We start from the raw sequence: 16363 nt of genomic DNA, 5'->3' as shown, positions 1-16363 counted from the left end.
TTCTGCTTCCCTTTCTCTGTTTCAAAAGAAAAAATCTTCTTGTTTTTATTCATTATGAAATGCACTAATCAAGAGGTCAATCAGAGAAGAGATTATAACAGGTTACTAGTAAATATAATATAATCGACTCCCGTAAACAAAAGATTAAAAGTAAATAAAAAAAGCTCTAGTCCCTCTCGAGCTATTGTCCAACAGAAAAAATAAGCTAGTTCTAGCTCTAGGACTACTATTATGTTTTATAATGTATAATACCTCTTCCCTCATTTTCATTGTGCATGTAGGACAAAGAAGAATACGTTCTTAGCTATGGTAAAAATAACAGTTGGAACCGGATCATCTTCTTGATTGATAAAGATCACGATAATATTGAATTGCTTAATATCGATGGAGAGCTAGACATCTTTGAACCACTTCCACTTGGCGACAAAGATCAAATATCATATATGATCAGATCGAGTTGGGATACTACGTCGTTTCTGTGGAATAATAATTTAAGTGATATTTTTGAGATGAGGATACTGTTGAAAAATTACGTGCCAGGATGTCCTACACAGAAAACGCTTTTAATCAATTGCACAGAATCTTATTTCTTCCAATTTTCTTGTCTTTTGCTTCAGCAATATGTACACAATGTCGTGGATCAATATCTGTAATGAAAATGAGCATGCAGTTGAGTTTGTAGTGCTCGATATCGATGGGAAGGGGGAAGACGACGGGGAAGCCCTCATGCATTACAATCACCCCTCAGATTTCTTATCTTCTTCGACTCACTCAGCTAGCAAAGAGTCATTTACTACGACACACATGCATGCATGTTACATGATTACACGTGTGACATTGTTTTCTTCTGTATTTCTCTTTGATTTCCTATAAGTTAATAAGCGATAATTCTAGAAGAGAAGAAAACGTACAAAGGTCAAAATAAAGATACACATATATTCAACAGATTGCTTCAGAAAACTAATTTAGAACTCTAAACAGATGTCTCCTCAAAAAAAAAAAAACACTCTAAACAGATGCTGTGTATATGAATTACATGGAATTGAGGATTGAGTTTAGTATTTATGTTATTGTAATATTGTGGATTCAGATTTTAGTATTTTAATTGCTTGGTGTATAGATTGATACTTTTCTAATGTAAAATTTAGGATTAGACTTTGCCACGTTAACCCTAAACTCAGAATGAGATTGGTGATTTTGTTGCGTGACCTTGTTTTGTTTCCAATTCTTTAATCTTCACTTTGTTTGCTTTTTGTCACATGAATGATCGGTTTAGAGCGCATAACACGACTCAAGTCCATATCTACACGTCAATGCATGTAGAGAGATAGTGTCGTATATGAAAACCAAGCTTTCAAACCATAATAGATATATTAGGGTTTGAAAGGTACTCGGAACGTATGGTTGGTGGAGGAGTCGACTCCTATATGTGATTTTGGTTCTTTTAACAACTTTTTGTACTTTACAAGCAGTACAATCCTAGCTTTCATGTCACAATGACATATGGATCGAGTAATACATATAGTATTAGAGAGCTCAAACCCCAATATAGCAGTTTTGCCTAATACTATACTAACCCCATATTGTGGGTTTTATAACCATGTCGATGAACACTAATTTGTCATCGTTTGGGTTTTGTCACCATGCATGTTCAATCAGGTGTCTATAAAATCAGACAGGGAGATCGTTTTGATTCAATTAAAGGCTTCTTGGCGTCTTTGTTTTCATAGTCGACCATATATGAGCAGCTGGAGGTGGTCATGTAAGTATGTAGGGCGTGGATGGTATATCTAGGTCCACCACCACGTAAGCTTGTTTGTTGCAAGTGTGGCCACTGGCGGCGTGGGCAAGCGGCGGCCTTGCCTCCCTTTTTCCCAGCCAAAGTTTTAAAGCCTCAGCTATACTACGTTTCTCATCTCAAAGTCATCTACAGCTCTAATGAGGCGACCCTCTGCCCTATTTCCCCTAGATCTCGATCGATAACAACTAACAACTTGTCAAACTGTTTCCCCGTCATATATACATAACCTAGTTGTATTCCGTTTCTGAGTCTTACAGTACCCTTTCTCTCCCGATAATGCAAATCTATAATTTGAATCGTCTCTATTTAAGATTTGTTTCTTCAAAAATCAATTAAATCAGAAAATATTTAACTACTGTTACTCACTATAACATATCACACATGACCAATTAATATAATTTTCCCGAAAATTCTTCCGTGCTCCGAGCTTGCCATGCTTGGGCACGTCAGCATAATATGGACGGCTGGATATCATATCTGAAATCTAATGGTTGAAAATGTTCACCGGGTAACCTGCTCTCCATGGATACAAATTCCTTCTTCCTTTTCCTTTGGTACTGAAACCCAGCAACAAGCCAACAACTGCAACTTTTATTATTTTTCCATCTTCATGCAAACCCAAAAGACCCAAGAAGAAATTGACAGAAACTCATTTCAAGTCCAAAGAAGCTTTTCCAAAGCTGCAATCCAATCTTGAGAGATGTTTCTCCAATTTGATTGACATTCAAACAAATAGGCAGACAACCCAGATTTCTCTTCCACCTTGAATTCAACTCTCAAATCCAAATATGATCATCATTGTCGTCGTCCTCGATCTGATAACCCATCTTGTCATTAAAACCATGTAAATCCACACTGCAAGTCTGCAACTGCACTTGCCATTAATCGAATTTCAATTAAACTGAATTTATAGTCCAAAACCATGCATCCGTCAAAAGTAACATGTAAAGGAAGAGTGGAACATGACCCATTTAGTTTTTGCTGGGTATTTATGAAGATGAATAAGAACAAAAAAGATGAGATTTTGATGGTTTTTTTTTTTTTTTTTAGAATAAATTTTGATGGATTTGGTTTGCTGGCTTCGGTCAGGAAAGGGGAACTGGTTTTCTCCTTTCCTTCATTCTCTTTCATCATTATCATAATTATTATTATTTTTTGATAAGTTTTATATAGTTAACTATGGTTAAGTTTAAAGGACATGTGGCATTAATTTAGAAGGTGGGCAAAAGTAAAGGTTCTGAAGGTTGGCCTATTTATTGGCCCGAAATAATAATTTAAGGACGGTTCAGATGAAGAGGTGCTGAGATCAAAGTTCCAGATCACACCATCTAAAATTTCATTTTTATTAGGGAATTTCTGGAATGCGCCCTACGTAGGGTGCGCCACAAACGGAAGGTAACGGAGGGGCAAAATGGTCATTAAAGATTTCACAAACGACAAGGTAGTTGGAGTGAGTACAAAATTCTTTACTGTGGCGCCATCCTCTCATCGGAGGGGTGAAATGGTCATTTAAAGGCAATTACCCAGAAACTATGTGGAAAAACGGTCTGATTCTTTGCCTCAATCACCTCCCACTTCCAAGGTCTCAGGACTCATCTAATTCCTCCGAACCTTTGTAATTGGCTTCGTGGGTCTTCTCCCTTTGCTCTCCTTTTCCAAACATAACGAATTCTGTGTCTTTTCCAAATATAACGAATTCTGTGTTTATGAATTCAACCAAATATCAATATGCAACTCACAGCACAAATCATCAACTCAGCTTGGCCAACGATCTGGGTTTGACCTATCATTCCTTCCGAGTTCAGGGACCAGGATACCTACCGGAGAGGAGTCAGAAGTCCAGAATTTCTGCCGGGAACCGAAATCACGGTAAAAAATCCGAGGCACCCAAAATACAATTTTTCCAAAACTTAATCGAATCGAAGAACTACTTACATAAACATGTAGAGGACAAAGAGTAGACCAACTTTCGTATACCATGCAAGCTGAACCGCCGCCATAGTTGCCGGAAATTGCTAGAAAACTAGCCGGAGTTGCAGCGGCTTGTCGACGTCATATCGTCGCCTATTGGATGATTTGAGGTCATGGCTAGCACCACACCGCCGAGAGGGTTCAGTCGCCACTGGTCCATAGACCTGAGGTGGCCGAACTCGAGAGATGAGGTCGGGTTTCAACGTTGCCAGGTCGTGAGATCGAGTTCGATTGAGACGCTTGAAGGTTCTGGGTTGTACCGGATCGTACGATCCCATCTCTTTAATACCCCTTCCTAAAATGAATTTCAACGGTTAAGATCAAGCGATGAGCAATTTTTATGTCTCAGATTGCACCACAATATTTTCTAGTTTTCTTAAATGATTTTTCACTTCGAAAAATCACTATAAATAGCTTGGGTATCCGAAAAATTTCTCGAAAATTTTCACGAACTCATCATGTCGTGTATTTTATTATCAAACTTCTAAATCGAGGATTTCACCTTGTTAAAATTTATGAAAATATTCCTGAGTACCTTTTATAATTACCATGATTGTAAACTCAATCTGGAGTAATTGCATTTCCACTTCTTAAATATTTTTCGGGGCTCACAGTATAGTATCTGATACAACTAATAAATAAGTTAGACCACATAAGTAGACATATAAGGATTTTGTGGGATCCATTAATCAATTTTTTGTAGAGTGCCTATTAATAGATATTCTACAAAAAATTTATGACGTATAACGTATAACAAAAAAATCAAAATTGAAAATTAATAAATTTGACATTAACGTATAACCTATTAATAAGGATTTTGTCGTTACATTACCGTATAACTTATTAATAGGTATCCTATAAACAATTAACTCGTTCCATTGTCATTCAACATCGAATAAAACGGTCAACCCTTTATACACTTATACTTATCTAAGGGGAGCGAAACCACGAGAAGATAAAATTTTAAAATTTTTTACATTGGTTGATATAGCTTAGATCCACGAGAGTGTGAGATTTGACAGCTCGAAAAGAAGAAGAAAAAGTGTATAAGTAGTTATGAGCATTTTACTTTTAGGTGTCTTTAGGGTTTGTGGTTGACCACGTAAACCGGGATCCAAACTACGACGAAAAAAATTGAAATTTTGATCATAACCAATTCTTTATGTCATGATAATATCTAACAGCTGAATTATATAAATTCTATTTCGTCCACCTTGTTTGACATGGAAAGTATACTTCTACATGTAACTAATAAGTTAAATTACATTAGTAGGCATGTAAGCATTTTGTGTGATCTAAATAATCAAAATTTAAAATCGATCAGTTTGACATTATCCATCTATTTATAGTGTATTATTAGTTACTGTGTAAAAAAATTAACTCGATCTGTCGTCATTTCAACATTAAATAAAGCGGTCAACCCTTTATATGTTTATACTTCCCTAAGGGGAGCTTAATAACGAAGAGATAAATTTTTCAAATTTTAACATGAGTTATATAGCTCATACCCACGAGAGTGTAAGAGCTAACAGATCGAAAAAATAAGTTACGAGTGAGCGGCAATGAGCATTTTAGTTTTATGTGTGTTTAGGGTCTAAGGTTGACCACATAGATCGAGACCCAACCTAAGACGAAAAAAATTGAAATTTTGACCATAGCCATTTCTTCATGTGATGATCATATCTAACGGTCGAATTTGATAAATTATATTTCATCCACCTTGTTTGTCATGAAAGGTATACTTCTACATGTAACTACTAAATAAGTTAAACTACATTAGCGGGTATATAAGTATTTACTGCGATCTAAATAATCAAAATTTGAAATCGATCAGTTTGATATTATCCATCTATTTATAGTGTATTATTAGGTACCGTGTAAAAAAATTAACCCGATTTGTCGTCATTTGGACATTAAATCAAGCGGTCAACCCTTTACATGCTTCAACTTCTCTAAGGGGAGCTTAATCACGAAGAGATAAATTTTTCAGAATTTTAACATTAGGTTATATAGCTCATACCCACGAGAGTGTAAGAGCTGATTGATCGAAAAAATAAGTTGCGAGTGAGCGGTAATGAGCATTTTAGTTTTATGTGTATTTAGGGTTTAAGTTGACCACGTAGATCGAGACCCAAACTACGACGAAAAAAATTGAAATTTTGACCATTATCATTTCTTTATGTTATGATAATATCTAACGGTCGAATTTTATAAATTATATTTCCTCCATCTTGTTTGTCTTAGAAGGTATACTTGTACAAGTAACTAATATACTAGTTAAACTACATTAGTGGCCATGTAAGTATTTTTTGCGATCTAAATAATCGAAATTGAAAATCAATCAGTTTGACATTATCCATCGATTTATAGTGTATTATTAGGTACTGTGTAAAAAAATTAACCCGATTTGTCGTCATTTCGACATTAAATCAAGCAGTCAATACCTTTTATATGCTTCTACTTCTCTAAGGGGAGCTTAATCACAAAGAGATAAATTTTCCAAAATTTTAACATTAGGTTATATAGCTCATACCCACGAGAGTGCAAGAGCTGACAGATAAAAAAAATAAGTTGCGAGTGAGCGGTAATGAGCATTTTAGTTTTTGTGTATTTAGGGTTTAAGGTTGACCACGTAGAACGAGACCCAAACTACGACGAAAAAAATTGAAATTTTGACCATTATCATTTCTTTATGTTATGATAATATCTAACGGTCGAAATTTATAAATTATATTTCCTCCATCTTGTTTGTCTTAGAAGGTATACTTCTACAAGTAACTAATATACGAGTTAAACTACATTAGTGGCCATGTAAGTATATTTTACGATCTAAATAATCGAAATTGAAAATCGATCAGTTTGACATTATTCATCTATTTATAGTGTATTATTAGGTACTGTTTAAAAAAATTAACCCGATCTGTCGTTATTTCGACATTAAATAAAGCGGTCAACTCTTTATATGCTTCTACTTCCCTAAGGGGAGCTTAATCACGAAGAGATAAATTTTTCAAATTTTAACATGAGTTATATAGCTCATACCCACGAGAGTGTAAGAGCTAACAGATCGAAAAAATAAGTTACGAGTGAGCGGCAATGAGCATTTTAGTTTTATGTGTATTTAGGGTCTAAGGTTGACCACATAGATCGAGACCCAACCTACGACGAAAAAAATTGAAATTTTGACCATAACCATTTCTTTATGCCATGATCATATCTAACGGTTGAATTTGATATGAGGTCACGGATCGCACCACACCGCTGAGAGGGTTCAGCCGCCACGGTTCGTCGACCTGGGTGACCGGAATCGAGAGATGTGGTATGGGGAGCGGCACCATGTGAGGACAAACGTCCCGGAATTTTTATATCCGTAAGTAGACCCTCTACCCACGAGAGGGTGGGAGCTGAAAGATCGAAAAAATTGAATTGCCAAGGACCGGTTATGAGCATATTTGTTTTATGTTCTATTTAGGGTATCGAGTTGACTGGGTAGATCGAGACCCAACTCAAGGCGGAAATTGCTGAAATTTCTACCACTACCATAAATTCATATGCGGACACCATCCAACGATAAAATTTTAAAAATTCCATTTCATCCCCCATTTTGCTCGTAGAGGGTGACAACCCTAATAAACAAGTTATACTACATTACTAGGCATATATGGATTATGTGCGATCCAAAAATTTTGAAATAGAAATCGACAATCAGATAATTGCCATATGTTTATATAACAGTGTTAGGTATTGTGTCAAAAAATAAAGCCGATCCGCCGTAAATAAGACACCCAACGGAGTGGTCAACTCTTTGTACAAGCAAACTTCCCTAAGGGGAGCGGCACCATGCGAGGACACAAATCCTGGAATTTTTACATCTGTAAGTAGACCCCCTACCCATGAGAGGGTGGGAGCTGAAAGATCGAAAAATTTGAATTTTCAAAGACCGGTTACGAGGATATTTGTTTTATGTTATATTTAGGGTATCGAGTTGACTGGGTAGATCGAGACCTAACCGAAGGCGGAAATCGCTAAAATTTCTACCACTACTATATATTCGTATGCAGACAATATCCAACTGTGCATTTTTAAAAATTCTATTTCCTCCCCCATTTTGCTCATGTAGGGTTTTGATTTTTGAATAACCCTAATAAACAAGTTATACTTAAATTGCTGAAAAGGTTTGAGATGTACCATGTTTTTATTTTTAGTTTTGTTGATTTATATCATTAGTAGTAAATTGGTATGACATAAATAAATTGTCCAATTTCTATTCGATTGTGGACACAAATTGTGAATTATTTAACAGTAATTAATGAATTAAAAAAAAGTTGATATTAATTTTTTTTTATAAAAATAAATAAAAAAAAACGGCGGCGTTTTTCAAATTTCATTCTTTCCCTCCACATGACGAATTTTACCTTCATGTCCAGTAGTATTTATAGAAACTAACCCTAGAAACTCAACACAATCTCTCTCTCTTCCTCGGCCGCACACCTAATTCTCTCCTCCCTCCTTTCCACTTCTCTCTGCCATCATCGGAGACCACAATTTCCGGCCACCAAATCACAACACCGCCACCGCCAATCGATTCTGGACCCAATTCCGATCAAAACCCAAGAAGGTCACTGCCATCCACCGCCGCCAGCCTCATCACGCGACCATCAAAGTCGCGACGGCGCTGCTCCCTAGCTCGCATCAAGTTTCGGCCATTTCCTCAACACACCCCGCCATCAGCGTGCGCAGAGGAAGCCGGACATCAAAATCCAGAAGCTTCGCCGCCGGCCGTACCCCGCACGTTCCATCGCCGGAATCCTAGACCTTGGGTTTCTCCGGTCTTCCTCCTCCAAATTGAATCGAGCTCCAATACCTCCAAGAATGGAGTCAGTGCCTCTCCTTTTATCAAAACAAAGGGCCCGACTTCTGATTTCAACCAGAGCCTCCGCGGACGCCGCCGGATTATCCTCTTCGTTCTGGTAACCCATTCTCCCAAGCCTCTCATTCGTTAATAGGCTGAGTTTCAATTTCACTCTAATGGAGTTATTAATGTTCAGTTCTTTTGATTGTTGTTCTTGAATTTCGTACTTGGAAGAAACAGAGAAATTGAAATGTAAAGGGGAGCTTCGATTGATGAGGAACTAAGGAGGACTGCATGCAGCAGCAGGTCATTGAGACTATTGTCTCGGCAGAAATGGTACAAGGTAAGAATTCCAAGCCTTTGACTTGTGATTGTGTTTCTGTTGGGATATTGAGATTAATTATATCTGTAATTTTGCGGTGGAGATGAATATATGGAATTGATGTATAAAACCATTAGATTGATTGAATTTGGGATGTCTTTGAATTTTATTAATACGGAATTGAAATGCTTCTGCAATTTGTTTCGGGTTTACGGTAGTTGAACTAAATTTTGTAGTCTTTCTTTATGTTTAAATATCTTCCAAGGGAACTGACAGAAAAGAAGATGGGTATTCCTTAACCAGTAGCGATCAAGCAGTTTCAATTGACAATGGAGGAAGGTAGAGTTTGAACAACCCAGTTCAAATATGTAAATGGATCATCCTTTTGTTTGATCTGAAATTTGATCTCTGTTTTTTGTTCGTCTTTTTTGGCTTTTTAACTTTACAGTTGATGAGCTGCTGAAGAGCAGCACATTTGAGGTTAGACCCTATTCCTCTTTCAAGTTTGCTCGATCTGGGCTCTTCAAGTTTTGAACTTTTGTGATATGCAGCACCAGATAATGAAACCCTGTACTCATTACAGTTTAATCATTTAGCTTTGCTTTTCTTTTGGAAATTACTTCCTGCTGAATCTTAAATCAGTTTTATGTACTTGATCTGGGTCTTTTTCCTCATATTTTGGGTTGTTAGATTGATTAGCATGAAGTTCATCTTCTATTTTTCAAAGAGACTTGCTGTATTTATTAACTAATGCTCGATCAATTTTCTGGCATTCTTCCTTCTCAGCTTGGTTATCTGGTCAACTTGCGGACCTTGTAAGCCATCAAATCCTCCTTTTTTCAGTCTCTTCTGTGGATAAATACATGCTGCATGCTGCATGTTGCTAATGCAAAAACTTGTCCTATTTTCATGCTTTGTAGGAAGTGCAATGAAACATTCAGAAGACTGGAGGGGAAAGATCAGAAATGCTTAAGCTTCAATCAAATGTTGTAGGAGCACTTAAATGCAGCTCAAGACTTAATTTCTACTTTCTGAATTTATATGAAACTATCAAAACCCTAGTATTTTTTTCCAGAAAGTGTAGAGTCAAATGACATTAACTTTGAAGCATGGACGGTGAAATGAAAGGCATAGCCTATCACAACAGCAAACATGGTAATCAGACTACAGTTAAAAACTGTAGTTTGATTCATTTGTTGGCCTAGTGCGGTCACGTTTCCAAATTTGTGGACTCTAAACAAAACCCCAAACTCCAAATTTCTGTTATGTTTAAGCTGTATTATTGTTGTTCTACTCTGATTGTAAAAAATTGCTCTTGGGGTTCACATATGATAGTTGCCATAATTCTGTCTTAATTCTGGGTTTGCCATGTTGTGGTGCACACTCATGTGATGTATATTCTGAGTTAAATATCGACAATTGGATGGTGCTATAGATAAACATAACAATGGTCTAATGTACAAGCAATGTTTATCTCGTGAGAGGAAGATTGAGAAATCCGTGTTTTTGTTTATGTATCATAATTATAATGTCACTGGTGTAGTCTATTTAGAATAATAACGGATAACTTTGAGATCACAAATACTATTAATTAAATAAATTATCAAAAAACAATTCATTAAAATTAAAAATACATACACTAATAACTAAGATGACCCTTAAAAAAAAAAGATAATAATAACTAAAATAACAAAAAAAATAAAATAAAAAATAAGCCAAGTCCAAAGCAAATGCCCAGGCCCATGCGTTTTTTTTTTCTCTTCCGAAGAAAAAAAAATTCTGAGAATTGCTACTAACTTGCTGCCAAGTTCATACGCAGTTCTACCGAGTTCGCAGTACAAGTTCACACAAGATCAGTTTTCTCATCTAATCATTGCTCCTTATGGAAATAACAAAACTCAATTAGACCAAAATCCTGGCTGCTGCAGAATTCACAAACCTTAAATCTCAAGTTAAAATGTTGCCGTGAATGCGAATTGCCATTTTTGCAGCTTCCGATCAAGGATTCGATTGCAATGAGATAAATTGGAAGCATGCAATTGCGACGAAACTCGAGTCAGACTAGATCTCAATCCCTTTGACATAGACCGTCCACTAATTAAGCTTCAGATTGGACCAGACTCGGTCGGCGTAACTCGCCCAGGGCATGGCAGGTCCGTTAGACTGAAAAAGACCTCGAGTCAGTCGACGACCCAAACTCGTCGCAGTCGAGGAATCCCGAAACTTGCCGATCTATTTCACTGGAGTAAACTTTGATTGTGCTTTTGGGGGATTGGGAAACTGGTTATTGCTTTGGAAATTCCTTGCTCAGTAATTCTAATCTTGTTCAGATTGGGTCTGGTGCTGCTTTTGCATTTTGCTAGGATTGAATTGACCAATGAACTTTGAAATTTTACCCACCCCCTTCTTTCTACCTCTTGATGGAACCGGACACCGTCTATTCCTTTCCCATATACATTTCCCCTTAATTAATTGACACGTGCAGCTCACGTGTGTGGCCCCAGACAAGACGAGCATGGGAAGCTCCGAGCATGGAAGACGTTCTGTTTCCCCGTCATATATACATAACCTAGTTGTATTCCGTTTCTGAGTCTTACAGTACCCTTTCTCTCCCGATAATGCAAATCTATAATTTGAATCGTCTCTATTTAAGATTTGTTTCTTCAAAAATCAATTAAATCAGAAAATATTTAACTACTGTTACTCACTATAACATATCACACATGACCAATTAATATAATTTTCCTAATTAACACTAAATTTAGGCCCGGACTTCAGGTTTTTGAGACTGCGGAGATTCACTATTGCTGCAAATCGAGAAAGAAAAAAAAATAAAAGCCAATTGTTGGGGTTTGGGATCCCTAGGGTTGTTGTCTCATTACTCATTAGGCTCCCTTGACCAAGTCCCGTCAAATTTGATCGTGGGACACTAGATTCATTGAAACAAATAGATCTCAGAATAATTACGTAGGGTAACCAAGCAAGCAAAATCACCGGTCTAGATATTTTTCAGTTTGTATAACATTCGACAAATAAAATGTTAAAAATTTAGTATTACATTTTTTTTTGGGCTTAAAGATTGTGGATAGGAGAGCAAAAAGCCTCCCTATTGCATTATTTTATTAATCAAAGAAGAAGAATGAAGGAGGGGGACCAAAACCAAAACATCCTAGAAAAAAAAAAACAAACAACAGACTAACTAAAATGAAATTGAGGCAGATCTCTAATGTCACTATTACAATACAATACTATAAAAGGTGGAGGATCATCCAATCACAACAAATTAGAATAAGACATACCATTATTTGCCAAAACATCAGCTATTTTATTTCCTTTCGGAAAAATATGAGAAGCTCTAAAGTTCATATGAGAGATTTGAGATAATCAATTCAACCAGCGAACTTGGAGAGACCAAGGACAAGAGAATTGGTCAACTAGAGAATTGATATAGTGCATACCTTTAAATTAGTTCTCGAGAATGAATGCATCGTGGATATGGAGTCATGGCCTCATGGGGTTATGGGAAAGAACTAAACCTGTTGGGACGTTTATGATGAGTGAATAGTGAATATTGCCCCCAAATCTCTAGAGCTTGATTCTTATTCCCCATGCCTGACTATTTTTATCGTTATTTCAAATATGGAATGTAGTTTTGATTCCAAAAATGATAATATGGAATGTGGTTGATCACTACCATTAGTTAGATTTTCTTTTGTATTGGGTTCATCTGTAACTTCTACCTTTGGCACCAGAAATGCGTAGTCTTGCTAGTCATTGTTTAGTACTCAAGTAGCTCTTCGGTTGGTTTACTTGTGTTACTACTCATCAGTGTTCTTCTCCAATAACTACGCTCATTTAAGAAACAAAATATGAGTTTGATCAATGCTGTTGTTTTCCACAAAATCTGTGGGCTTCCCATGCGCACTGGACAAGCCTACAATAATGGGGGAAATGGAGGGGCCAAGTCCAGGCCCGTCAATAAGTGAATCTATTAAAAAACTCAGACTATGAAAGCAAATTATAAATGGTGGTTCTAGTTGGACCTCCAAATTTACTATTTGGACCTCCTATCACTACTAGAAATTTCTCCATTCCACACTGACTTCAATTAGTCCCTATTGGGGCAAAGCACACTGATAACAGTTGGTAATGGAATTAGCCACTATTGAGGAATCAGTCCCCTCTATAGCAGGTGCCATTGAGGCAATATGCACTGATAAAACAACAGTGGAATAACGGAGTCCAAGGTAAAGTCAACATCTAATTTCACAATGATATTAGTGGTTTTGGAATGCCACTAATATCAGTGGCAAATTTATGAGGTTGTATTAAAAAGATAAGGTGCCATTTGGCACCTTTACATTCTTGTACTATACTTTATATTGTATTTTAAATGGTATATAATACGATAAATGTACTTAACTATAAATTTACAGATGCACCCATCAATATATAAACATCAAGACTTCATCCCATAGCTGCAACGCTTCTTTTGATACAGACAGCCTGTATCAGGTTAGTTAGTTCTTATTCTAACAATTACACAAACCAACTTAACATATAAAAAACATTAGAGTGAAGCTAGAGGTCTCTTTGGTGCTGAACATGTATTATACAAGGATATAATATATAAGCTATTATAGAAATTTAGCATTCAAATAAACATAACTACAGAACAATAGGTATAAAAAACAGACAGTCATGACAATGAAAAGGGATAGCAGTGCACATCTGCATATACACTCTCAATTTCAAACCCTTTTGGTCATGAAAACAATTTGTAGAAAACATAGGAAAATACCTCAAAGCCACACAATATTTCTGACCCAACTTCTCAAGCTCTGCCATTACATAATCTGTGATACCAGGAGTGCCTGTATATTTAAAAGACAGATAAACAATTAGAGAAAAATAAACAAGAGAAATGGAACTTACCATGCATTAACTATCAAAACTTTTGGTGACCATCATAAGTTAACCAATTTCTCTGAATCATTCTTGTTATATATAAAACTGAACATTCAAAACAATTCCTAATTAAGAAACACTAAACATTAATACAAGCTAATTAGCATATTCCAATAAATATATATAGAGAAAAAAAAAGGTATAAAAAACTGGCGGACATGACAATGAAAATGGATAGCAATGCACATCTAATACTTAATTCGCACATTTACACTGAGCTGTAATTATAATCAGTAAGAATTAGAAGATAGTTGAAGTACCTTCCAACACTGATAAATTCTCCTAAGGTGATAACTAAGAGAACAACTGAGCAGACAGTTCCAATGGGACTAAATAGCGACACCAAAACTGGCCCTCTCTTCACCATTGCCCACCCATTGAAACTAAAACAAGCTCCGCTCAATGTACCTCCCTGTGAATTAGAAAGTTACAGCAGAAAAGTGATTTACATTAATGCTCAAAATATTCATTATGGTATCAAAAAAGACAAACATAAACCAGATGCAGTATGTTTATCAACCAGACAACAATAAACCAGATGCAGTATAGATGCATACCAAATGATGGAAGTAAATATGTTGTTCAAGTATCTCAAGTAGGAGGCTCATGGCAGTACATAAATCTTATACCATAGAAGTCGTCTCCTGTCAGTAGCAGCTGCAACTGCATTATAATGCAAATATGAAATGGTCAGAAAAAGAACAAGCATGTATAGTTATTTAGAATCAAGCTTTCAGGAAGAGAGTGAGCAAAAAGGCAAGAGTCCTTAAATTATGGCACAGAAATATACATTTTTCCCAACTGTTTAATCTTGATGATTTAGTATACTTTGTCCGAATCACAAAAATAGCAATTTCTTTCTGGTCAGATCGAACAGAAAATGTCATCTCTAATACCAAGTCTTACAGAAAGTGCCCTACATAATCTAGTCCATTACTCTATTGGCGGTTTTTGGTGTCAACCAAAACAGAACCAATGAGAATAACTTTCACTCATGATCCTACTGAAAACAAGTAAAAAACAGGAATACTTGAGCAAATCATAGTAAAATTTCAATATATAAACAATACAAAGAATCAGTAAAATGCCATCCAAATCATAGAGTCCTTAAGTGAAATATGTATAGAAATCAAAATACATGTAGAAAGTGAACCAAGAGACTTGAGAAATGCAGGACCGTAGGACTTTGCTGGAGTCAATTGAAGTTGCTTCAATTATCTCATCATATTTAACATCAACCCCTGCAAACTATAATTAACTGATTTAACTATATCAACAAGGTCCTCACACAAAAGCACAATAATTTAGAAATCTTGTATTACTAGCATTTTATTTGCAGGGTAATATAAGCAAGACTCATACCAAGTAGAAGGCTTCAGCGGCTTCAAACAATCTTGGACCCCTGTAGCAAGAAGAATTTGAGGCTAAGAAATGAATCAACAACAGTAGAAATACACAGTATGGGCTTAAGTATTGGAACTATTAGGCCATTATTTGCTTACATTTTCAGTGTCAAAAATAAACCCAAATTCAAACATAATGAGGAACCATTTTCTTCGATAATGGGTATGCATACTCACAAATCTAATCCAATCAATCAAGCAGTTCCACTCATATATTCCATTCTTTACAAGCAACCAAAAGGCCCTAGAGGAGAGAAATTTCCTAACCTAAACTTGAAACACCATTTTAATTCAAAACCAAAAACAAAAGGATATGACGTGCACAGAAAAGAGGGAGATGGGTCAACAAAAAAAAAAAAACAAAAAATTTTGCAACTTTATACTTACTTCTAGGTTCTAATAAGTGTAATAGAGTAAGAACGGTACCAGAGATAATAGGGCACAGATTAACCAAGGGATACGATAGAATAGTGTTGTAAAACACTTCCCTGCAGTCGATTTTGTACGATTCAAATGTATAGGATTCCAAAGCCATCTGGGTCCATTTTGCACCGAAAAACCCAAATCAAAATAGATCAAACTAAGAAACAACAACAATGAGAACAAGGAAAAGTTGGAATAAATAGGAACTACCTTGGTGGAGGCCTGGAGAAGATAAGGGCATAGATTCGATAGGTACTAGACTGGGAGAGAACTTGGCTTCTGGGAACGGAATTATAGGGTTTGAAGGAGAGAGACCGAAGGGTACAAGCTTGGGTTTTTTTTTTTTTTTTTTTCTAACCTCAACTAACAATTGTTCGAGGCCTGGAGATTAAGATAGTATGGGTCAGATCCAGATAGAAAAGAAACAAAGCTGAAGGCTTCAAACGGAGGGTCATTCTTCTCGAGAATCCTTCCTTGGCTTGACGATAACGCCGTTTGGACCAGAGACGCAGAGCTTGGAAGCACGTCAATGGCGGCTTCGAGTTCTTTGTAGTGCTGAGATTGTAATCTAATGACAAGTGATGGGAGACGATCTTATCCTTACTGCAATAGTCACCCAGAAG

The 16363-nt window shown here is 36.3% G+C and overlaps 1 protein-coding gene and 1 long non-coding RNA gene across 2 annotated transcripts; one reads left to right on the top strand and one right to left on the bottom strand.

The window, feature by feature from the left end:
* Nucleotides 1-8251: 8251 nt before the first annotated feature.
* LOC112196858 lies at nucleotides 8252-9762 on the top strand. The gene is made up of 4 exons (XR_005805759.1): nucleotides 8252-8967; nucleotides 9212-9285; nucleotides 9395-9426; nucleotides 9733-9762. It is a non-coding gene; the product is annotated as an uncharacterized LOC112196858 (long non-coding RNA).
* A 3850-nt stretch (nucleotides 9763-13612) lies between these two features.
* LOC121051780 (WAT1-related protein At5g47470-like) lies at nucleotides 13613-15124 on the bottom strand. The gene is made up of 4 exons (XM_040515046.1): nucleotides 15076-15124; nucleotides 14472-14577; nucleotides 14175-14326; nucleotides 13613-13820 (listed from the first exon to the last, which is right to left on the bottom strand). Exons 2-4 carry the CDS (start codon nucleotides 14520-14522, stop codon nucleotides 13781-13783), a joined length of 243 nt encoding a protein of 80 aa, XP_040370980.1. The 5' UTR covers nucleotides 14523-14577; nucleotides 15076-15124; the 3' UTR covers nucleotides 13613-13780.
* Nucleotides 15125-16363: the final 1239 nt, after the last annotated feature.

This window comes from Rosa chinensis, chromosome 1, assembly GCF_002994745.2.
Source record: "Rosa chinensis cultivar Old Blush chromosome 1, RchiOBHm-V2, whole genome shotgun sequence".
In the NCBI taxonomy this organism is placed as follows: Eukaryota; Viridiplantae; Streptophyta; class Magnoliopsida; order Rosales; family Rosaceae; genus Rosa; species Rosa chinensis.
This window is presented reverse-complemented; position numbering and strand designations above follow the sequence as displayed.

What these genes read in the sequence shown, in the direction of transcription:
- LOC121051780 (XM_040515046.1), bottom strand. Translation starts at nt 14,522, where the DNA reads ATGAGCCTCCTACTTGAGATACTTGAACAACATATTTACTTCCATCAT. An exon ending in ATATTTACTTCCATCATTTG is followed by an intron (nt 14,327 to 14,471) that starts GTATGCATCTAT and finishes TCTAATTCACAG; the next exon opens with GGAGGTACATTGAGCGGAGC. An exon ending in GAATTTATCAGTGTTGGAAG is followed by an intron (nt 13,821 to 14,174) that starts GTACTTCAACTA and finishes TTAAATATACAG; the next exon opens with GCACTCCTGGTATCACAGAT.